Raw genomic sequence first — 25,842 nt, forward strand, 5'->3', positions numbered from 1 at the left:
AGGTTCAAAAATGCAGGTTCTAATACTCTAACAGCCGTGGCCATTGTGCAATCTTTTTGGGGTGCAGCAGCTATTTTACTGTAATTGCTATATAATTCTAGAATTCATGATGTGCTGTACCAGACGCTACCACCTCAGTCCTGACTGTAATGTAAGATGTAGAACGGAGGACACTGGAATTAAACATCCTAGGGTTTGGTATGCCTGCATTTTTGTGTTAATATTTTGCCATTCATTTTAATTTAGCTGATAAATGATTTTTTAGGGAAAAGTTTTTGGATATTATGTTGATAATTGTTCAGATTTATTTTCTATCTGAAACTAATGCTAAATAGAGTGACTGTTTGTATTGCTAAGAGGGAAGGGCTGTTTGTCCCTTCTGTCTATTTAGCTATCTGTCTTTGAAATATCAGAATTGCATACCCACCTCTGCCAAAATTAATACAGCTTTGTTATTAATGATATTTTTTGTAACTTAACATTTGTTTCCAATTTTACTGCCTTGGCTGTGTTTATTGCTCGTGACCCTGCTGCACCAGAAATCTGTCATGCTTTTTCACTGCCCCTGCAGTTAAATTAAAGAGGGAGTTGGTGCGGAGGTGTGGGTGTACAACTAAATATATATTGTATTTACTCCTCTAGTGTGTCATGCTAGAATTGATTTTCAGTCTTTGTTCTTTAATCAGTGGCAAAAAAGTAAATTTTGGCTGTAGAGATTTTAAACTGTTAATATTGGACTGCAGGGATTCCCAGCTATGCTTATTCATAGAGTTTATTCTGTGTTTACAGCATGATGTATCCACCCAAGGCTTGCAATTTCTTTGCATTAAATGTTCAAAAGATTGTCGGCTATTCACTGTGGTGAATCCCTGTTTAAGCTCATGCAGCACACCAATGGGGCTGCATTGCTGCATGTATCTGATTTTCTATTAACCTCTTGTAGAAAGTCGAGGTGGTGAGGCTTCCATGATCTCTGCCATTTCAGTGTCATGTAGTCCACCAGCATTCATTTCTTTAAGCTTACAGATAGAAAAAATAATTGGGTGTGGTTTTCAACATGGCCGATAGCCAACATCTAAGAAACTGCACCAACACAGATGTACTAGACTGGGGGAATGCTAAGAGAGTTTTGCACATATTTTCTTTTGCGGTACATAAGGCATAGGAGCAGAAGTCGGCCATTCGGCCCATCGAGTCTGCTCTGCCATTCAATCATGGGCTGATCCAATTCTTCCAGTCATCACCACTCCCCTGCTTTCACCCCATACCCTTTGTTGCCCTGGCTAATCAAGAACCTGTCTATCTCTGCCTTAAATACCCCCAATGACTTGGCCTCCACAGCTGCTCGTGGCAACAAATTCCACAGATTTTCCATCCTTTGACTAAACTAATTTCTCCGCATCTCAGTTCTAAAAGGAAGTCGTGCCCTCTTGTCCTAGAATCCCCTACCATGGGAACTAACTTTGCCATATCTAATCTATTCAGGCCTTTTAACATTCAGAATGTTTCTGTGAGATACCCCATCATTCTCCTGAACTCCAGGGAATACAGCCCAAGAGCTGCCAGATGGTCCTCATAGTTAACCCTTTCATTCCTGGAATCATTCTCATGAACCTCCTCTGAACCCTCTCCAATGTCAGTATGTCCTTTCCAAAATAAGGAGCCCAAAACTGCACACAGTACTCCCAAGTGTGGTCTCATAAGTGCCTTATGGAGCCTCCACATCACATCCCTGCTGTTACATTCTGTACCTCTAGAAATGAATGCCAACATTGCATTTGCCTTCTTCACCACCGACTCAACCTGGTTAACCCTTAGGGTGTCTTGCACAAGGACTCCCAAGTCCCTTTGCATCTCGGTGTTTTGAATTCTCTCCCCATCTAAATAATAGTCTGCCCGTTTATTTCTTCCACCAAAGTGCATGACCATACTCTTTCCAACAGTACAGTTTCCTTTCAGCATTTGGTCTGATTCCTATTATTTCATGACCTCTATTGATAATAACCTTGATCACTGTGACTTCTGGATTTGATTAGGAAGCGACTTAAGGGAAGTCTAGTCTACTCTAGGTACTATTTAAGTCAACAATTAAAGGCGTAACACTAGAATTTTCCATTTGTCCTTACAGTTAGGATCAATGCTATAGAGGTGGGCATCAGACCCAAACTGTCCATGCTGGATCTTGTGCTCCACTTGAGCCTCATCCTTCATCTCAATCTCTTCCACTCTTCATCTGCTTGTCCAGTGTACTGTTAAATATTTCACTATTAATTGCCTTAACCACTTCCTCTGGTATCAAGTTCCAAATTGTCTGTCCTTTCTTCCATGTTTGCTACTAGCTTAGGTGCTAAGAAAAATATTGAACTGTTGTGCCATGTTAAGGATGATTTGTCCTGTGAAAAGGTAATTTTCAGAAAGTTGAGTGTTTCTGTTGGGTTTATTTAATGTTACCTTCCAGAAACTAGGGGAATCTGTCAATTCAGCTTCAGACCTTGGAGAAGTTGCTGCTTTTCCTTTTTCATCTGTCTTGCGGAGAAGAGGGTACAACACTTCTCACAGCGTTTTGATGTGTTTCCAGCAATCAAATAAGCAAGACTATAATTTGAAAAGCACACAACTATCTCTCTGCATAAGGAAATCTGTAGATGCTGGAATTTCAAGCAACACACTTAAAAGTTGCTGGTGAACGCAGCAGGCCAGGCAGCATTTCTAGGAAGAGGTACAGTCGATGTTGCGGGCCGAGACCCTTCGTCAGGACTAACTGAAAAAAGAGCTAGTAAGGATTTGAAAGTGGGAGGGGGAGGGGGACATCCAAAATGATAGGAGAAGACAGGAGGGGGAGGGATGGAGCCAAGAGCTGGACAGGTGATTGGCAAAAGGGATATGAGAGGATCATGGGACAGGAGCCCTAGGGAGAAAGAAAGGGGGAAGGGCGGAAAAACCCAGAGGATGGGCAAGGAGTATAGTGAGAGGGACAGAGGGAGAAAAAGGAGAGAGAGCAAAATAAGTCAATATTCATGCCATCAGGTTGCAGGCTACCCAGACGGAATACAAGGTATCTTTCCTCCAACCTGAGTGTGGCTTCATCTTGACAGTAGAGGAGCTCCTTCTTGCAATTTCTCCATCTCCGCCGCATCTGCTCTCAGGATGAGGCTTTTCATTCCAGGATGAAGGAGATGTCCTTTTTTAAAGAAAGGGGCTTCCCTTCCTCCACCATCAACTCTGCTCTCAAACGCATCTCTCCCATTTCACACACATCTGCTCTCACCCCATCCTCCCACCACCCCACTAGAAATAGGGTTCCCCTTGTCCTCACCTACCACCTCCAACAGGATCCCACCACTAAGCACATCCCCCCCCCCCCCCCACTTTCTGCAGTGATCGCTCCCTACGCGACTCCCTTGTCCATTCGTCCCCCCAATCCCTCCCCACCGATCTCCCTCTCGGCGCTTATCCTTGTAAGCGGAACAAGTGCTACACATGCCCTTACACTTCCTCCCTCACTACCATTCAGGGCCCCAGACAGTCCTTCCAGGTGAGGCGACACTTCACCTGTGAGTCGGCTGGGGTGATATACTGCGTCTGGTGCTCCCGATGCGGCCTTCTATATATTAGAGAGACCCGACGCAGACTGGGAGACCGTTTTGCTGAACACCTACACTCTATATGCCAGAGAAAGCAGGATCTCCCAGTGGCCACACATTTTAGTTTCACGTCCCATTCCCATTCTGACATGTCTATCCACGGCCTCCTCTACTGTCAAGATGAAGCCACACTCAGGTTGGAGGAACAACACCTTATATTCCATCTGGGTAGCCTCCAACCTGATGGCATGAACATTGACTTCTCTAACTTCAGTTAATGGCCCTGCTCCCCCTTGTAGCACATCCGTTATTTATTTATTATATATATAATATATATTTTTTTCTCTCTCTGCTTTTTCTCCCTCTGTCCCTCTCACTACTTGCCCATCCTCTAGGGTTCCCCCCTCCCCCTTTCTTTCTCCCTAGGCCTCCTGTCCCATGATCCTCTCGTATCCCTTTTGCCAATCACCTGTCCAGCTCTTGGCTCCATCCCTCCCCCTCCTGTCTTCTATCATTTTGGATCTCCCCCTCCCCCTCCCACTTTCAAATCCTTACTAGCTCTTCTTTCAGTTAGTCCTGATGAAGGGTCTCGGCCCGAAATGTCGACTGTACCTCTTCCTAGAGATGCTGCCTGGCCTGCTGCGTTCACCAGCAACTTTTATATGTGTTGCAACTATCTCTCTGGTTACTTTTCCCTTGGCAGAGCAGTTGAATGAAGTATCATGTGATACCAAGATCATCATATGATGTCCTTTTACCTTTGAGTTACTCAATGTTGTATTAGTATGTAATAGCTGAACAACTTGAGGTTTGTTAAATTTTATTTTACAAGATTTTCAATGTTGGAAAAAGCTCATGGAGGTTCCTATTTAGTAGTTATTAATAGATAAAAGGTTTAGTAATGAACGTAGCATTTGAATAGTCGACCAACAAAATTTCTCTTTGATATCCCTCCACATTCTCCAAGGCTTCCGGGGTTTGAATGATTCCGAGGCTTGCCAGTCCGTTGTGTGGGAGGGAACCATACCACTAAGTGGCAATGGTAATTTTTTATATGTCTGTTGAATTACTGTCATTTAAATCTGTCTTCACTGTACAAATTTATCCTAAGGCCATTTTCTGTAATTAATATTCAGTAGGTTATTGCTTCCATTTTATCATCCAGAGGAACATGCTAATGTAAGGTTAACTGGGCTATGGAACAATTATTCATCTGTAATTCAATGTACCATGTGAATCCATGCATTCATAGAATATTTAGTTGTGGACTCAATTTTTTTCAAAGTTAAAAGCATTCTTCTTAATGAGGTTTATTAAAATTATAGGTGAGAAATCGGTGACAAATTGAAATATTTCCTGCTATTTAACAAGTTGTGAAACCACAGTCAGGTGTGATATCAGTGCTGCATTGGGAGAGCACAGCAGTGAAATTGACATTTCTTGTACCTGGGTTCTTGTCATGGGCCTGATGCTGATGGATCACAGAAGTAATTTGTGTCACACGTGGGCACATTAGAATAATACAACTCTGTACAATTACTACTTCCAACTAAAGAAGATTATGTGGTATTATAGATTTGAATTATACATTTTCTGAGTAATTCTAGTCTGTCAATAGTTTGAACATTCATTAATTTTCTTTGTTCCTTTTGTTTCTAAGTTAATGGAAGAATGCCTCTTATTTTAATCCCTGAAACATGTAAAATTCCAAGCACCTGCAAGTGGTGTTCAAGTCTGCAACAAAAGAAGAATGTGTAAGGTTAACTTTATGCTTTTGCTTTCCAGCTGCATCAGTGACTCCAGCAACAACAACCACTTGTACGACCACTGGCCCTCCACAGCCACAGTTCAGCTATCACGATATCAATGTCTATTCTCTGGCTGCCTTGGCTCCACACATTACAGTCAATCCAAATGTAAGGTGTTCTGTTTATAATGTGCCAATAACAGGCAAGATAACATTTAGTATCGTGATACTTCAACATTTATGCCTCATGTAAATGTTTAGTCCAAGCGTGGGATGTAGCACTAGCCTTCATTCCATTAGCTATGTTCTGCCTAGTTATTTCAGGCATGAAAACCATCAGCAGCTAACCAGGAACAGCAAGATGCAAAATTAGATGTTGCAGTGAGTCAGATTTGAGTGAATGGGAAGGCTGCAGGGGAAAAAAACTGCAAATTTAAAGAGAAGTGGGAGTAAAGTGAACCTTTTCTGATTGGCTGCCAGTTTGTGTTGGGACCGATTCATTTTACATTATATGTCGGTGATTTGAATGATGGAATTGATGGCTTTGTTGCCAAGTTTGCAGACAGTATTAAGGTAGGTGGAGGGGCAGGTAGTTTTGCGGAAGTAGAGAGGCTGCAGAAGGACTTGGACAGATTAAGAGAATGGGCAAAGAAGTGGCAGATGGTATACACTGGTGAAGTATGTGCTCATGCACTTTGGTAGAATAAATGAAAGGGTAGACTATTTTAAAAATGGAGAGAAAATACAAAAAACTGAGGTGCAAAGGGACTTGGGAGTCCATGTGCAATATTCCATAAAGGTTAATTTGCAGGTTGAGTCCATGGTGAGGAAGGCAAAAGTGAAGTTAGCATTCATTTCAAGGGGACTAGAGTATAAAATCAAGGTTGTAATGTTGAGACTATAACGTACTGGTGAGGCCTCACTGGAGTAGTTTGAGCAGGTCCTCTTATCTTAGAAAGGATGTGCTGAAACTGGAGAGGGTTCAAAGGAGGCTCACAAAAATGATTCGGGAATTAATTGACTTTTCATATGAAAAGCATTTGATGGCTCTGGGCCTGTATTCACTGGAGTTCAGAGGAATGAGGGGTGACCTCATTGAAACCTATTGAATGGTGAATGGCCTTGATAGACTGGATGTGGAGAGGATGTTTCGTATGGTGATCGAGTCTAAGTCCAGAGGACATAGCCTCAGAATAGAGGGCATCCTTTTAGAATGGAAATGAGGAGTCCAGGAGATTGGGGCTGAGAGGAAAATTAGATCAGCCATGATGAAATAGTGTATCAGACTCAACAAGAAAAATGGCCTAATTCTGTTCCTGTTTCTTATGGTCTTATTTTTACAGTGCCTTTCACCATCTCGAGAAGTCTCAAAGCATTCTGGGCATGTAGAACTCAATCATGATAGTGCTTACTGCACATCAAATACTACAAAATTAATATTGACTAAGGCAATCACAATACATTTGGAAGAATTATTACTCAGGAGATGTAATATTGTGCCTGAAGCAACAAGTCTTCTGAGTATTCTCATTAGTTATTTTTCCTTTACCTTCACTCTCACATTTCCGTTTACACAAGAAGTTATTCATAATTTCAAAATGATGCAAAACTTCATTTACAAGCAATGTCTGATTTTTTACAAATATGATTTTTGTTTTAAATTGAGTACTGAGATTAAATTATCTACATGAAACATGATGCATAGCATTGCCATCACCAGTTGCACTGTTGTCAATGTGCCAGTTTCCTTCTCTTTCAATCCATTTAATTGTCTGCTTGGTTGAATACTGGTTTTACCTGAGGAAGTACATCAGACATCTTGCTCCTATAGTGCTCCCACTTCCAACTTTTTATTCATTGCTAGGGTGTATAGTCTTTTTACTCAGTACTTGCAAGGAGTTATCCAGACTTCCTATCCTGAGGTAGTACTATTTGATTTAGAAAATGGTATGTTAATGTCCATAATTAATGGCTCTTAAATACAATAATGAATGCAGCTTGTATGGGGTTTTCAGTGGCTTTCAAATGATTGTATTTATATTTTGAATTTTTGCTTATTTAAACTATTAGCTTCCTCAAAATTGTTCTAAGTGTTCCTTTGGTTTAAGAAGTATTTTGTTAATAAGTTTATGTTTGGGTGCATCTGCTTGTGCGAGCACTTTGATAAACTGGCTCTGATTGATTTACTTCCCTTTTCAGATTCCTTTGTTTCAAGCTCATCCACAGCTGAAGTCGTATGTTCGGCAAGCAATCGACCGTGCTGTGCAGGAGCTTGTTCACCCTGTCGTTGACCGTTCAATCAAAATTGCCATGACCACCTGTGAACAGATAGTTCGCAAAGATTTTGCTCTAGATTCTGAAGAGTCACGAATGCGAGTTGCAGCACATCACATGATGCGTAACTTGACTGCAGGGATGGCCATGATTACGTGCAGGGAGCCATTACTAATGAGCATTGCTACAAACCTAAAGAACAACTTTGCCACAGCTCTACGGGTTAGTAAATCTCCTTCCAGTAGAATGCATTCCTTTCCTACTGGAACCTGCAGTTGGATTTTAACATGCACTTGAAAAAGAAATGACGTGCGAAGTATTGCTCTTTTTCTGGTGCCGTGCTATGGGCTCACTCTGTTCTTAACCTCAGACAACAATAGGAAGTCCCCATAGGATTTCTTCTAGCCATGTGAGTTCCATTCTGATGTAAAGGAGGGGTTTTCTGTTTGACTAACCAAGGGCATTTGTAACTTTCTCCCTCACGATGGCATCTGAAGCCAAGATTATCACTGATAGGTTGATCATTGGAGATGGAATTGCAGTCTAAAGCTGATGGAGAGGCACCTGAACAAAACCCGGTTATTAAAAACTAGTCTACATGCCCATAGTGAGTTTTAAATGCGTTGCCAGGTATCCGAAGATTTAGTACGCTGGGAACTCAGTACATGGTACACATAAAGACTTTTTATTGACTCAATTCCGAAATGCAATGAAGCAATATGCCTTAATAACTAAATTGATATTTAATTTTACCTAAACTCTTTTTAAAACTGCATCAATGCATTTTTCAACCAGTGTGCCGTGTTCTTTTTACCAGCTTTATTGACTTGTTATCTTATCCATTTTTCCTGCACTAGTTTTAAACCTGTGTCTGGGCCTTCATACCAACATAGGCTACGCTCTAGTGCTAAAGGATATCCTTGGTTTTTAATATGAGCTCTTAATTATTGATGCTCTCATTTAAGCCAGGGGACAATTCAAAACAGAGGAGTTTTATTTGAATGAATCTTTAGAATTTAATGTGGTTTGGGTTCTTCTGGATTTCTACTTGTCTGTAGAATGATCTTGTTAAAGTAACCTTGTTAAAGTATTGGTTGAATCCAGAATAGCTTGCTTGCTCTTTTTTTGCAAATGTTCTGAAGGTGGAGTATTTACAATTAGTTTGGCTGAGCACAAGCTCTTGGACAATTGTTTGATAACTCTCTCATTGAATCTGCTAGTGAATCCTGAAATTTGTTGATTTTCCCTATAGGCTGCATCTCCACAACAGAGGGAAATGATGGAACAAGCAGCTGCCCAGATAGCACAAGACAACTGTGAGCTTGCATGTTGTTTTATTCAGAAAACAGCTGTTGAAAAAGCAGGTCCTGAAATGGACAAACGACTTGCAACAGTAAGTTCCTTGCCTTTTCTTTACTTCAATCCCATGTTTGTCATTGCTGCATCCAGTTAATATTTTGTTTGAATTTTGTAGGAGTTTGAACTCCGGAAGCATGCTAGGCAGGAAGGTCGGCGATACTGTGATCCTGTCGTACTGACCTACCAGGCTGAGCGTATGCCTGAGCAAATCAGATTGAAGGTTTGATTTTTTTTTTAAGTTTTATGTCCACAATTTTAGAAAAATTGCCATGCAGAACAAAAACCTTAAGGTCACCCTTAAAAGAAATATCATTTTGTAAGCACAAAGCGGGCTCTTCAGCCCAGCATGTCCATGCCAACTGTTAAGTACCCATCTATACTAATCTCATTTTCTGGCACCGTCTACAGCCTTCTATATGTTGGTGATTTAAGTCTCATCTGGATACTTCAGTGTTGTGCGAGTACCTACCTCCATTTTTCAGGTAGTGCACTCCAGTTTCCAACCACCCTTAACGGAAAAAGTTCTTCCTCTGATCACCTTTAAACCTCTTAGCCTTCATCCTAAACTTATACCCTCTAGTGTAGGAAATTTTCTACCTCCTTTATCATTGGCCCTCACAATTCTGTCAGCCTCTGTCACCAGCTTGTTCAATGCTCCTTTCTTTCTTTTTAAATCTTTTTATTAATTTTCAAAATTATAAACACAATAACAAAGTTGATACAAAGAGATTGGAATAATCTTAATAAGCATATACAAAAAGGATTTTAAGTAACATAGGTAGAATAGACTTCCAAACTCATAATGAAATTAGTCATAAAGGAATAAAAAGAAAATATATATATATATATAACCCCGAAAAGAAAAAGGAAAAAAAAACCCAAAAAGAAACAGAACAAAACAGGGCTAGACCAATATCTTGAATCAGACACGTTCAGTAATGTCATCAACTCCGCTCCTCTATTCATATAATTTAAGTTCTAAAAAAAAATTCAGAAAAGTCAAATTACATCATATGAAAATGTTGCATAAAAGGTCTCCAAGTTCCTTCAAATTTAACCAAAGGATCAAAAATATCACTTCTAATTTCTAAATTTAAATTTATATAGTTTGAGAAAACCATTGGAATGTAGTAGGAGGATTGGTTTCCTTCCAGTTCAACAAAATGGATCTTCTAGCCATTAAAGTAACAAATGCTATCATCCGACAGGCTGAAGAAGACAAAGATCTATGTTCTACCATTGGCAATCCAAAATTTGCTGTAATGAGATGGGGTTTTAAATCAAAACATAGAACTGTTAAAATAATATCAAACATATCTTTCCAATATTTTTCCAAAAGAGGACAGGACCAAAACATATGAGTTAAAGAAGCTACCTCACAGTGACATCTATCACAAGTAGGGTTTATGTGGGAATAAAAACGGGCTAATTTATCTTTGGACATATGGGCTCTGTACTACTTTAAATTGTATTAATGTATGTTTAGCACGTATAGAAGAAGTACTAACTAATTGAAAAATTTTATCCAATTTCTCTATAGGTAGACAAAGTTGAAGTTCCCTTTACCATTCATTTTTAATTTTATCAGATATACCTGGCTGTAATTTCATAACTATATCATAGATAATTGCTGTTAATCCGATCTGAAAACGATTTGAACCTAAAATTTTATCAATAATATCAGTAGGATTTGAAGTTGGAAAGGTAGGCAACGTAGTATTTAAAAAGTTTCTTATTTGTAAGTATCTGAAAAAAAAATGGGATCTAGGCAAATCAAATTTCTTAGATAACTGCTCAAAAGACATAAAACAGTTATCCAGAAATAAGTCACGAAAACATATTACACCTTTTGTTTTCCGTGTCAAGAAGGCTTGGTCCATAACCGAGGGTTGAAAAAAGAAATTAGATATAATAGGACTTGATAGCATAGATTTTTTGGCCTGAATGAATTTACGAAATTGAAACCATATTCGCAATGTATGTTTAACTATAGGGTTAAACATTTGTTTATTCAATTTAGATAGTACAAAAGGAAGTGAAGTTCCTAAAATGGAAGTTACAGAAAACCCCTGTACAGAGTGGCCTTCAAGCTTTACCCAATATGGGCTTAGAGTTATATTCCAATCTTGCGTCCAAAATATTAAATATCGAATATTAATTGCCCAATAATAAAATCTTAGGTTAGGCAATGCCAAACTAAGTATTTTTTACTTAATCTGGGATTTTTATTTTACCATGTATAAGAGGAAACTTTAAGATCAATAGTATCAAAAAAGGATTTAGGAATAAAAATTGGTATCGTTTGAAATAAATATAAAAATTTAGGTAAAATAATCATTTTAATAGCATTGATTCAGCCAATCAATGATAGAGACAATGGGGACCACTTAGTAATCAGTTGTTTAACCTGATTAATTAATGGTAAAAGGCTGAAATTGAATAGATCCTTATGTCTCTTAGTAATTTTAACTCCTAGATAAGTAAAACAGTTAGTAGTCACTCTAAATGGAGAATTTCTATAAATGGGAACCTGCATATTTAATGGAAAAAGTTCACTCTTACCTAGGTTCAGTTTATAACCAGAAAAACTACTAAACTGAGCAAGCAAAATTAATACTGCTGGAATAGATTTTCCTGGGTTAGTAAATACCTAAACCAAAGGGGTGAGATGTATCAGTTATAATCCAAGATATAAATATCGAACTAAAATTAAATTTCTCAAGGGTGTTAAATAAATATGTCTATTCAACTCTGTCAAAAGCCAATATTTTGCTAATATTTTAGAAAAAATCTTAGAATCCAGATTCAGCAAAGATATAGGCCTATAAGATGCACATTCAGTAAGATCCTTATCTTTTTTAAGAATTGGGGAAATAGAAGCTGGATAAAAAGATTGTGGTAATTTACCTATAGATACTGCATCCCTAAAAACACTACATAGCCAAGAAGTCAGTGTAGTAGAGAAAAATTTTTTAAATTCTACTATATATCCGTCTGGGCCAGGTGCTTTACTTGAGCTCATCGAAAAGATAACGTTCTTTATTTCCTCTACTGTAATAGATACATCTAGTTTTGAACGTTCATTAGATGATAATTTTGGAATATTCAATTTCTTAAAAAATTCATGCATTATAGTAGAGTCATCAGGAAATTCTGATTGATATAAGGAGGTATAAAATTCTTGAAAGGACTTATTAATCTCGTGTTCAATGCTCCAAGAGACGGAAATCATTCTATCCTGTCTTTTCACAATTGAGGAGCTGTGTCTCGGGCAATGCCCTGGTCAATCTTCTTTACATCATCTTGAGTCTTTCCTTTTGTGTGGCAACCATAAATGCATGAAGTACCTGAGCTATGGCCCAAACAATCTTATAAAGTTGTTCCATAACTTCCCCGCTGTTGTTTTCTGTGTCCTATCTCATCCATGTTCCTTCTCCATCGCCTTATTTACCTGTGCCATTGCCTTCAGGGGTCCTGGATTTTTATGTATAGGCTCTTCTGTTGCTCAGTACGCCATCAGGGCCTAACCATTCATTGTGAATGTCATGTAAGCTTTCCTTGACTGTATTTTAATGATATTTAATCAATATAAATCTCTAATCTGTGACCAGATATTTAAATAATGCCAAATTGTGTTAACAGACAATTTAGTACTCTGTTTCTCAGTAAAATGGAAAGTGTATGGTCATGCACTTTGGTGGAAGAAATAAACAGGTAGACAATTATTTAGATGGGGAAAGAATTCAAAATGCAGAGATGCAAAGGGACTTGGGAGTCCTTACACAAGATACCCTAAAGTTTAATCTCCAGGTTGAGTCGGTGGTGAAGAAGGTGAATGCAATGTTGGCATTCATTTCTAAAGGTATAGAATATAAGAGCAGTGATGTGATGCTGAGGCTCTATAAGGCATTCATGAGACCACACTTGGAGTATTGTGTGCAGTTTTGGGCTCCTTATTTTGGAAAGAATATACTGACATTGGAGAGGGTTCAAAGAAGGTTCACGAGAATGATTTCCAGGAGTGAAAGGGTTACCATATGAGGAATGTCTGCCAGCTCTTGGGCTGTGTTCCCTGGAGTTCAGGAGAATGAGGGGCTACCTCATAGAAAAGTTCCAAATGTTAAAATGCCTGAACAGATCAGATATAGCAATGATTTCCCATGGTAGGGGAATCTAGCACAAGACTTCAGGATTGAAGGACATCCAATTAGACAGAGATGCGGAGAAATTACTTTAGTCGGAGGATGGTAAATCTGTGGAATTTATTGCCACAAGCGGCTGTGGAGGCCAAGTCATTGGGTGCATTTAAGGCAAAGATAGATAGGTTCTTGATTAGCCAGGGCATCAAGGGGTATGGTGAGAAGTAATAAATTGCAATGGGAGTTTTTCATTTAGCACTATTTTTGCTAAGAAATCCTTAAACATTAACTGATTGCTGCTAAGGAGGTATGAATGGCTTAGTCTATTATGTTTTTCTATTTTTAGGTGGGTGGTGTAGATCCCAAACAACTGGCTGTCTATGAAGAGTTTGCTCGTAATATTCCAGGATTTCTTCCCAGCAATGATATTTCTCAGCCCACTGGCTTCTTGGCCAAGCCCATGCAGGTATCTTAAAGGCTGTACCATAATACTGACATTTTTCCCTCTGGTTTTTGTGAAATTATTTAAGTTAATTATTGCCAGTGTTGTACACTTCCGAGTTTTGCTGTCTCAATTTTAGTTTGTATTTAGTGATTCCAACTTAAGTTCTGGCTAACATGGTATTTCATTACAGAATCTGTTAATAGTAGATTTCTATTTACTTCGAAATGATGAACAATTTCTTAACATGGTTCGATAAAACCAGTAATGCCTTTCAAACTCTATCTTTATCATCCATAGCAAGCTTGGGCAACTGATGATATTGCACAGATTTATGACAAGTGCATTACAGAACTGGAGCAACATCTGCATGCAATTCCGCCATCTCTGGCCATGAACCCTCAGGCTCAGGCACTTCGTAATTTACTGGAAGCTGTGGTAATGGCCAGGAATTCACGTGATGCTATTGCTGCTCTTGGCCTCCTGCAGAAGGTAAGTACTCTATACAGACATTTAGCTACGGAGGTGTTCTGAGATCTGTATCGTTATTGATTAAATTTAATATTTAAACAACAGCGCTATTTGGAAATGGTTCTCTGTGGCTATAGTTCTGGAAGCTAGTTTTCAAGTTAGGAAAGATGATTTCAATAGCATTGCAGAGAACCTGATGAAAGTAGATTGGTGGCAGAAGCTTGAGAATCTTTAAAATGGGAAGAATTCATGTCCCTTTAAGGGTGAAAGAGGAAAAAAATGGCAAGATTAAGGAACCTTGGATGACCACGGGCGTTATAGATAAAGAAGGAAAGCTATGTTAAATATGGGCAACTGGAATCAATGAGGCCTTTTGAGGAATATAAAGTATGACGGAATTAAAGAAATTAAGAGTGCAAAAAAAGGTCATGACGTATCCATGGTGGGTAAGATAAAAGGGAACCCCAAGGCATTGTAGAAGTACATCAAGAGGTTAGCCAGGGAAATAATGAGGGTCAGATAGTTAATCTATGTGTGAACTCGAGCAGCTGAGTGGGGTCTGAAATGAGCACTTCTTATCTGTATTCACTTAGGAGAAGGATGTGGAAAGTGGCAAGCTTAGGGTACGTGGATAATTTTGGACAAGTCAGTATACCAAAGGAAGGAGTGCTAGATGACATGGACTAATCCTGAAGATGAGATCTGACCAGGTTGCATTGGGATTGGAGGAGGAGATTTCTGGGTACCCAGCATAGATTTTTGCATCCTCCTTAGCCACAGGTGAAGTGCCAGAAGACCGGAAGATGGCTAATGTTCGTCTTTTAAGGGCAGCTGGAATAAACCAGGATAACTACTGTTCATACCTACATACTACATCAGTCATTTTCGAAATTATTGGAGAAAATCCCTAGGGATAGGATTTATGTGCACTTAGAAAGGCAGGAGCAGATTGCAGACAGTCAGCATGGTTTGTGAGGGGAAATGCCTCACTAATTTGAATTTTTTGAGGAGTTAGTTAAGTAATAAAGTGTTTACATGGGTTTCAGTAAGGCATTTGACAAGGTCCAAGTGGCAGGTTGCATGTAAGGATAAGGCACATGGAATCAAATGCAAAATGCCAAAATAGGTTCATTGATTGGAGGCAGGGAGTAGTAGTGGAAGAGTACTAATTTGAGGCCTGTGACAGTAATGGTATACCACAGTAATGTTTTGTTTGTGATGATATGTCAATGACTTGGAAATGAATAGAGGAGACCTGATTAGTAAGTTTGCAGATGACTTGAAACTCATTGTGGAATGTTGTCTAACTCTGTAGAAGAATTTAAATCAAGTGAAAATTTGGGTGAAGCTTTGGCATATGGAATTTAGTGCAAGATGGTGTATTTAGGGAACTCAAATAATATTAGAAGATGTACAGTAAATGGTAGAGCACTAAAGATTGATGAATAGAGTGGCCTGGGAGTTGAGATAAACTTGAAAGTGACAGCACAGGTAGATGGGTGGTGATAAGGCATATAATATGTGCTTGCTCCTGTCGGAAGGGCATAGATTATAAACATTAGAACATTATGTTGCAAGTTTACAAAACACTGACTAAGCTGTATTTAGCATATTGTCTATATTTCTCATTACCATACCACAGGAAGGATGTGGCTGCACTGGAGGGAGTGCACTGTAGATTCATCAAGATGTTCCCTGGATTGGACAAATTTAGTTTTGGGGTTAGGTTGGATAGGCAGTTGTTTATCCCTGATAGGATTATAAAAGATTATAAGAGGCAAAATAGGATAGGTAATCTTATCTTTTTTCAATGTTGGGGAAATCAAAAACAAGAGGGCTTAGGTTTAAGGTGAGAGAAATGAGTTTTAAAAGAGATTTGAGGGGGAGGTTTTTGTTTTCATACACAGTAGTTGATATCAGGGAGTCATTGCTCAAAGGTGGTGATGGAGTCAGAATCACTACATTTAAGGAACCTAGAGAGACACTTAAGTAGACAAGGCATGGAAGGATACAGACCTAGTAATGGCAAGTAGGGTTAGTTTAAATGGGCCTGTTTCTATGCTGTGCAACTCCAAATCTGATTATTTTAAAACCAGGACTATAATTTTTGTAAGTAATTGATATTAGAACTAATGTCTGACAATTTTAACTGAAGGCTGTGGAGGGACTGCTGGACGCCACTAGTAGTGCAGACTCGGACCTCTTGCTTCGATACAGAGAATGCCATTTGCTGGTTTTGAAAGCTCTGCAAGATGGGCGTGCTTATGGATCTCAGTGGTGTAACAATAAAATCACTAGGTGCGTAAGTAACGTGATATTTCATTACCTTTTGCAGCTTGTTCCATGAAACACTGGATACTAATGCAGGAATACCTGCTGATACAATTCTGATTGGGTCATTATCACTGTACACAATTTCAAAACAGCTTGAGAAAAAGGGAGTCCCATGTTTAAGATCTGTGTAGAGTCTTTAATTTGGGAGTACATTGTGCTGAGTCCTTGTCAAGCCAGAGTAAAATGGAAGAGCAAATATCACTTAATAGTAAATGTTAAATCTTCAGAGATGGTAAGAAACTTCAGGGCACATATGCAGTAAACTTGTTTAAGTAAATTCTGCAATAGAAAATAGTGCAGTGAGATGTGGGATTTAACACACAACCACAATATTAATTGCCTATGTTTATGATTAGTGTGTGGAGAGAAATTTGTCATGGCACTTCTACCACTAGGTATAATTTTCCTTAATACTGGTACAGTTGGAAATTCTGGTACAGAGCATAGTTATGAATCATATGTAAAAAGCACTAGCTTTCATTTATAAAGTTGCTGGTGAACGCCGCAGGCATCTCTAGGAAGAGGCACAGTCGACAGTACCCAAAACATCGACTGTACCTCTTCCTAGAGATGCTGCCTGGCCTGCTGCGTTCACCAGCAACTTTTATGTGTGTTGCTTGAAATTCCAGCATCTGCAGATTTCCTCATGTTTAAGCTTTCATTTATGTAGAGTTTTTACCATCCAATTGCACAGAGAATCTTAGAGTTATCAATTAAAATGATGTCCAGCCACAAAACATAAGCAAGGTGGCCAAAATTTTGAAGGTGGGTTTTAAGGAACTGATAAATAAAGGCTGAGGTTGAAGAAATTTAATATTTGAAGTCTAAATATTTGATAGCTCAGCCACCAATGGTAGAGCAGAGAAAATTGTGAATATACAGGAGGCCTTAAATAGAGATTGGATGTTTGGGGTTTTTAGAAAGATTAACAATGATAAAGAATCTTTATGCCATCATGTATGAATGCAGTTCAGATGATTTTATACATAGCTAGCCTTTGTTCTGGTAGCTTGTAACTGGTTCCTTATCTGTTCAAATAGGTGCCTAATTGAATGTCGTGATGAGTACAAGTATAATGTTGATGCTGTGGAGTTGCTCATTAGGCATCATCTAGTGAACATGCAGCAGTATGATATCCACTTAGCCCAGGTAAGGACATACAGTCCTGCATGTAAAGATGAGGTGGTATAAAGCTGGTGTATTACAATCAGTAATGTACTTTGCAATTTTTAAATCAATTGGGGACATTTTTCCTGTTGTTCAAAAACTCCAAACCATAGAAAATACCCATGGAATACTGAAACAAGCTGAGTTCTACTTCGTTGTATTATGAACAACTTTAATAGAAGTTGATTAACATCAAATAAAGGAAACAGATAGTCATGCCTGGTAATGTTTACATTTGAAATGCTTTATCAACTCAATAAATGCTTAAGTATTTTGTGTGCAAGCAATGTAAAGAAAAGTTTGAAAATGCAAACCTTGCAACAGCAAAGAAATATTTATTTGATACAGCACTCACTATAACCCGTTGAGATTATACCTGTTCCCGTGGCATCTTTATACGATATAACATGTTCTTAGCGCCAAGTGAGTTACCAGAGGATTGCAGAATAGCCAATGTTGTTCTGCTATTTAAGAAAGACTCTTAAAAATAAACCAGGAGATTATAGGCCCATGACCCTGACATTAATAGTGGGAAAATTATTGCAAGGTATTCTACTGGACTGATTATATGAGTATTTGGATAGACATGAACTGATTAAGGGTAGTCAGCATGACTTTGTGTGTGGTAGGTTGTGTCTAACCAATCATAGAGATTTGGAGGAAGTACAGGTTTCCCCCGCTATCTGAAGGTAGAGCGTTCCTATGAAACGGTTCATAAGCCGGAATGTCGTAAAGTGAATAAGCAGTTACCATTTATTAATATGGGGAAAATTTTTGAGCGTTCCCAGACCCCAAAAAAACCTACAAAATCATGCCAAATAACACATAAAACCTAAAATAACAGTAACATATAGTAAAAGCAGGAATGATATGATAAATATACAGCCTATATAAAGTAGAAATACTTCTCTGCAGCACTGTCTAGCGCAGCGAGGATCTCACGGAAGCGCTCTTGGCAGAAGCCCTCTCTCCAGTAACCCTTAAGCTATGAAGCTGCCAAATCATACCAAATAACACAAAAATACACAGCCTATATAAAGTAGAAATAATGTATGTACAGTGTAGTTTCACTTACAGGAATTGGGAAGACTCCAATAAATTGAGGTTTCGTCACAGTTCAACACTTGCTTATACGAATAAGCACCTGACGCAATGGGCAATTGCCTCTGATCTGGGCCGACATTTACGTGCCGGGTGACACCTAATTAATTAGCTTGTTTATTTCGGCTTTTTTCTTAAAGATGTGCCGTGTGCGTCCTGACTACCACTGCACCACTGCATTCTTCGCGGCCTGGAGGTTGGGGACCACTTCTTAAACTATGAAGCTTCCCTCGCCTCAGAAACCAATCAAACCACCCATGACTACCTTTAAATTCCACTCTTGCAACACTTTCATCACCATCATCCATGCTTTCTGTTTCAGCTTATTAAAAGACTGACTGATTTCTCCTTAAGTACAAGAAAACTTAACAGAACTCCACACTTTGTACACCCATCAATCCACTCAAGCGATAGACTTTCCATTTTATCTATTATTGGATGCCGACTAAGAGAGACCACTTTGTTACGAGCAGAACCAACAGTAACATCGACAGCTTTCAAAATTCTTTCTGTCTGCGTATAAATAGTGCAAATGGTGGACGCAGGCAAGTTCAACGCGTGGACAATGTCCTTACTTCGTTCACCACGATGGAAACGCTTAATTATGTATAGTTTTATGCTAAAAGTGTAACACCCTTACTAGCTCTTTTAGGCTTTTCCGATACCTTAGAACTTGTCTTGCTAACGGATGCACAAAATAAATGGAGATAAAGCACATGTTTAAACAGTGGTGGCTAGAATGCAGTTCCGGGGGAGGAGTTTGGCTGCTCGGGGTGCGCGCTGCCTTTTTTCGTAACAGTGGAAACACCTTCTGTTAGTGAAAACAGGTAACTAATGTAGGTCTTTCGTAACAGTGAGGTGTCGTAAAGCAAATGTTCAGAAAACCTGTAACCAGGAAAGTTGAAGAGGGCAAGGCAATGGATGTTGTCTACCTGGACTTTAGCAAGGCATTTGACAAGGCCCCGAATGGGAGGTTGTTCAAGAAGGTTTAGTTGCTTGACATTCAAGATGGGGTAGTAAATTGGATTAGACATTGGCTTTGTGGGAGAGGCCAGAGAGCGGTCGAAGAGGGTTGCCTCTCTGACTGCAGCCCTGTGACCATGGAGTGCCATGGGGATTGATGCTGGGTCCATTATTGTTTGTCATCTATATCAAATAATCGGGATGAAAATGTGGTTAACTGGATCAGCAAAGTTGTGGATGACACCAAGATTGGGGGAGTAGTGGACGGTGAGAAAGACTATCGTGCTTTGCAGCAGGATCTGGACCAGCTGGAAAAAATGGACTGAGAAATGGCAGCTGGAATATGTCAATGAAGACTCCACGTATCAGCTAGTTACAATACAGTCCTAGCATCTCTACCCCAGCATCTCCACAACAGTTCACATTTCCATTCATGTTAAGATAAGACCAATGACCCTCTACTACTCTTTACAACCCTCGTGTGATTACTGTACCTTTAAACATCTCAGAGTCTGTAAGCCCCAAAACTACCCACCATGGATCAGAACTGAAGAAGCTTCTCGGATGAGTGACGAAGCGCCTTCTAGACAACACAGCAAGTCCATTTGCATTGATTTACCACTGCTTGATAGGCAGATGGAATTTAATGCAGACAAGTGCACAGTGTTGCACTTTGTTTGGTCTTGCACTGTAAACGGTAGAGCACTGAGGAGTGCAGTGGATCAAAGGGATCTGGGAATACAGGTGAATCTGGGAATTCATTGAAAGTGGCCTCACTGGTGGATAGTGTCATAAAGAAGGCTTTTGGCACATTGGCCTTTATAAATCAAAGTATTGAGTACAGGCGATGGTATGTTATGTTGAAGTTGCATAAGACATTGGTGAAGCCTGATTTGGAGTATTTACAGTTTTGGTCACCTACATGCTGGAAGGATGTAATTAAGGTTGAAAGGGTACGGTGAAAATTTGCAAGGATGTTGCTGGGTCCAGAGGACCTGAGTTAAAACAAAAGATTGTGTAGGTTAGGACTTAATTCCTTGGAACATAGAAGACTGAGAGGAAATTTGATAAAGGTATACAAAATTATGAGAGGTATAGATTGGTAAATGCAAGCAGGTTTTTTACACTGGGATTGAGTGGAACTACCATCAGAGGTCATGGGTTAAGGGTGAAATGTGAAAAATTTAAGGGGAACATAAGGGAAGTCTTCATTCAGAAGGATGTGGAATGAGCTGCCAGTGCATATGGTGCATGCAAGCTTGATTTCAACATTTAAGCTAAGTTTGAATAGGTACATGGATGGTAGGTGTATGGACGGCTATGATCCCTGTGCAGTTTGATGGGATAGGCAGTTTAAATAGTTTGGCATAGACTAAATGGGATGAAGGGCCTGTTTCTGTGCTCTAATGGTGAATGATTTGATACATCATGTAAGCTGTTTGGCAGTCTCTCAGGATTAAAAATGATGTGCTTCCACTCCAGTTTGATTCTGTGGTGGAGAATGAAGCCACTGAGGGAACGCCAGACTCCCCACAGATGGAAGGGTAGTTTGATAGGTGATACACTTATGCTGGGCTTCTGTGTGTTCCTCATGCGTGGCTTCAGGGTTCTTAATACCATCTTCAAAGCTCCAACTTCGCTTTGAGAGACAAGTTCTGGTGTTAGCTAATAATTAGAGCATAGTAGATGGGCTGTTAGTCATAGTCATACTTCATTGATCCCGGGGGAAATTGGTTTTCGTTACACTTGCTCCATAAATAATAACTAGTAATAGAACCATAAATAGTTAAATAGTGACATGTAAATTATGCCAGTAAATTGTGAAATAGGTCCAGGACCAGCCTATTGGCTCAGGATGTCTGACCCTCCAAGGGAGGAGTTGTAAAGTTTGATGGCCACAGACAGGAATGACTTCCTATGACTCTCAGTGCTGCATCTCGGTGGGATGAGTCTCTGGCTGAATGTACTCCTGTGCCCAACCAGTACATTATGTAGTGGATGGGAGACATTGACCAAGACGGCATGCAACTTAGACAGCATCCTCTTTTCAGACACCACCGTCAGAGAGTCCAGTTCCATCCCCACAACATCACTGGCTTTACAAATGAATTTGTTGATTCTGTTGGTGTCTGCTACCCTCAGCCTGCTGCCCCAGCACACAACAGCAAACATGATCGCACTGGCCACCACAGACCCGTAGAACATCCTCAGCATCATCCGGCAGATGTTAAAGGACCTCAGTCTCCTCAGGAAATAGAGACAGCTCTGACCCTTCTTGTAGACAGCCTCAGTGTTCTTTGACCAGTCCAGTTTATTGTCAATTTGTATCCCCAGGTATTCGTAATCCTCCACCATGTCCACACTGACCCCCTGGATGGAAACAGGGGTCACCGGTACCTTAGCTCTCCTCAGGTCTACCACCAGCTCCTTAGTCTTACACATTAAGCTGCAGATAATTCTGCTCACACCATGTGACAAAGTTTCCTACCGTAGCCCTGTACTCAGCCTCATCTCCCTTGCTGATGCATCCAACTATGGCAGAGTCATCCGAAAACTTCTGAAGGTGACAAGACTCTGTGCAGTAGTTGAAGTCCGAGGTGTAAATGGTGAAGAGAAAGGGAGACAAGACAGTCCCCTGTGGAGCCCCAGTGCTGCTGATCACTCTGTCGGACACACAGTGTTGCAAGCACACATACTGTGGTCTGCCAGTCAGGTAATCAAGAATCCATGATACCAGGGAAGCATCCACCTGCATCGCTGTCAGCTTCTCCCCCAGCAGAGCAGGGTGGATGGTGTTGAACGCATTGGAGAAGTCAAAAAAACATGATCCTCACAGTGCTCGCTGGCTTGTCCAGGTTAATCAACACAATTAATAAAAACTTTGTCCTTCTAATGGGAAAATGGGATGGGAAGTTCTATCACAAACAAGAGAAAATCTGTAGATACAGGAGGAACTCAGCAGGCCAAGCAGCATCTATGGAAAAGAGTAGCGGCAACATTTTGGGCCAAGACCCTTCATTAGGACTGCTCTATTATGCCTGTGATTACAGCTGTACCCAACTACAAGATAGTTCAACTGTAGATTGACATAAAACCTGCCAACATTCTTTTCTCAGTTGTAAATCCTTGTGATTTTTGGAGGCTTTTTAATGGTCTTGCTTCCTACAGAAAATTTAAACAGTTGTTAAAGTTAATACGATTAGCATTTTATGACAAGATCTTTGACAAAACTTAATATATGTGGGAGCTTTAGAAAATTCATTGGCTGAGAAGTGGTGAGAGGGTTTGGTGCAGTCACACTGCAACACTATGACAATGAAGTTGATTGTAGACTGCAGCTGGATGACAAATAGTTTGCTTAGAAGCTCAATCAAGTTACATTTTTTTGCCGCACGCAGAAATTCCTTTGTGTGGATGGTTATTTCCTTAATTTTTAATGACACTTATTTTATGCTTTAATTAAAAGTGTGGTTAGAATGTATAGATTACTGTGTGAACTTTTTAGTAGGAGTCTCAAAAATATAACCCAAGAGAACATTTTGTTGAAGTCGTGTGTTCCTAATCTGATAGTTCTGAATGTTTTTAAATCTGTAACGTACATTGCGCTCTTTTTTTTAAACTAATGACATTGTTTTATTCTGACAGTCAATGGAGAATGGCCTGAATTACATGGCTGTAGCCTTTGCCATGCAATTGGTGAAGATTCTCTTGGTAGATGAGAGAAGCATTAGCCACATTACTGAAGCAGATTTATTCAACACTATTGAAACACTTATGAGGATCAGTGCTCATTCCAGGGGAAATGCACCTGAAGGGTATGTATTAGAATTGGTTTGGGAATAGGTTCAGAAACATAGTAAATTGAAATCCAGCCCTTTCAGAATGTTGTAAACTAAGTTTTAATGATGAGATTTGGGAACTCGAGTTATCAGTGGTGCTCATGCTAGATATTTCCTGTGAACGTAGAACATACAGGGTCAATGGTAAGGCACTGAGGAGTGCAGTGGAACAGAGGGATCTGGGAATACAGATACAAAATTCCCTAAAAGTGTCGTCAATAGGGTCGTAAAGAGAGCTTTTGGTACATTGGCCTTTATTAATCGAAGTATTGAGTATAAGAGCTGGAATGTTATGATGAGGTTGTATAAGGCATTGGTGAGGCCGAATCTGGAGTATTGTGTTCAGTTTTGGTCACCAAATTACAGGAAGGATATAAATAAGGTTGAAAGAGTGCAGAGAAGGTTTACAAGGATGTTGCCGGGACTTGAGAAACTCAGTTACAGAGAAAGGTTGAATAGGTTAGGACTTTATTCCCTGGAGCGTAGAAGAATGAGGGGAGATTTGATAGAGGTATATAAAATTATGATGGGTATAGATAGAGTGAATGCAAGCAGGCTTTTTCCACTGAGGCAAGGGGAAAAAAAAAAACCAGAGGACATGGGTTAAGGGTGAGGGGGGGAAAGTTTAAAGGGAATATTAGGGAGGGCTTCTTCACACAGAGAGTGGTGGGAGTATGGAATGAGCTGCCAGACGAGGTGATAAATGCAGGTTCTTTTTTAACATTTAAGAATAAATTGGACAGATACATGGATGAGAGGTGTATGGAGAGATATGGTCCATGTGCAGGTCAGTGGGACTAGGCAGAAAATGGTTTGGCACAGCCAAGAAGGGCCAAAAGGCCTGTTTCTGTGCTGTAGTTTCTATGGTTCTATGGCTATTACCAAACATATCAAAGCATATTTCATTGATCATCTTGTCAGTCGCCTGTTTAGATCAACATCTGTTTCCCTTGTCTGCAAAAAACCTTCAGTGTTCCAGAGCATTCGTATTTGGCTGTACTTAAATGTTGTAAGCCAGTACTGATGTAATCATTTTAATCAAGATTCATCAATCAAGACTTCCACCATGATTCAGAGGGGCAAATAACTAGCGTTTATTTTCTGAACAGATTGCCACAGCTCATGGATCTCCTGAGAGCTAACTACGAAGCCATGATGGATCGTGCACATGGCGGCCCCAACTTCATGATGCATTCTGGGATATCACAGGCATCAGAATATGATGACCCACCTGGGCTTCGGGAGAAGGCAGAGTATTTACTGAGGGAATGGGTAAACCTATACCACTCTGCGGCAGCCGGACGGGACAGCACCAAAGCATTCTCTGCCTTTGTTGGGCAGGTAAGGGTGAAGATAGTGTTTCTGAATAAGAAAGGAGATAGCTAATGGAAGCTACTTAATCTTGTGTGATGAGCAAGGTGAAAACTGCTGAAATCCTTGTGTTTGTAGAGTTTGAAGCAACATATAGGCTATTTGGCACAATTGGTTCATGTTGGTGTTTGGTCTAAAGTTGAGCATAATCCTGAAAAACTGAAAGGAGTAAAAGGAAGACGCTGGAGAGGTAGTAATGGGGGACAAGGAAATGACAGGTTTTGCATCAATCTTTGCTGTGGAATACGCTAGTAGTATGCCAGAAGTTTGAGAGTGTCAGGGAGCAGAAGAAGGGAAATTATAGTCCAGTTAGTCTAACCTCAGTGGATGGGAGGATGTTAGTTGATTGATAAGGATGAGGTTTCAGGGTACACAGAGGCACATGATAAAATAGGCCGAAGTCAGCACGGTTTCCTTAAAGGAAAATCTGGCCTGACAAATCTGTTGGAATTCTTTGAAGAAATAACATACAGGATAGACAAGGGAGAATCAATGGATGTTGTATACTTGGATTTCAGACGAGGTACCACACATGAGGCCACTTAACAAGTTACGAGCCCTTGGTATTATAGGAAAAATTCTAGCATGGATAGTGGATTAGCTGATTGGCGGGAGGCAAAAAGTGGGAATAATGGAAGCCCCTTTTTCTGATTGGCTGCTGGTGGCCAGTGGTGTTCTACAGGGGTTTGTGTTGGGACAGCTTTTTACGTTATTTGTCATTGATATGCATGATGGAATTAATGGCTTTGTGGCCAAATTGTATACAGTATAAAGATAGATGGAGGGGTAGGTAGTGTTGAGGAAGCAGAGGGGCTACAAAAAGACTTAGATTAGAATGGGCAGATGGAATGCAGGGTCGGTAAGTGTTTGGTCATGCATTTTGATAGAAGAAATAAAGAGTGTCGACTACTTTCTAAGTAGAGAGAAAATTTGAAAAATTGAGTTGCAAAGGGACTTGGGAGTCTTTGTACAGGATTCCCTAAAGGTTAACTTACAAGTTGAGTGGGTGGTGAGGAAGGCAATGTTAGCGTTCATTTCAAGAGGACTAAAA

At 39.8% G+C, this 25,842-nt stretch overlaps 1 protein-coding gene across 1 annotated transcript in view; it reads left to right on the plus strand.

Annotated features, from left to right (window-relative positions):
- The window catches only part of cnot1 (CCR4-NOT transcription complex, subunit 1), a 220,410-nt gene that overhangs the window by 163,149 nt on the left and 31,419 nt on the right, over nucleotides 1–25,842 (plus strand). Inside the window, 10 exon segments of the mRNA XM_072279270.1 lie at nucleotides 5,370–5,500; nucleotides 7,531–7,827; nucleotides 8,858–8,998; nucleotides 9,080–9,184; nucleotides 13,450–13,569; nucleotides 13,846–14,037; nucleotides 16,172–16,314; nucleotides 17,391–17,499; nucleotides 23,227–23,396; nucleotides 24,530–24,761. Coding sequence (XP_072135371.1) covers nucleotides 5,370–5,500; nucleotides 7,531–7,827; nucleotides 8,858–8,998; nucleotides 9,080–9,184; nucleotides 13,450–13,569; nucleotides 13,846–14,037; nucleotides 16,172–16,314; nucleotides 17,391–17,499; nucleotides 23,227–23,396; nucleotides 24,530–24,761 — 1,640 coding nt within the window.

Source organism: Mobula birostris, chromosome 15 (assembly GCF_030028105.1).
Source record: "Mobula birostris isolate sMobBir1 chromosome 15, sMobBir1.hap1, whole genome shotgun sequence".
Taxonomy (NCBI): Eukaryota; Metazoa; Chordata; class Chondrichthyes; order Myliobatiformes; family Myliobatidae; genus Mobula; species Mobula birostris.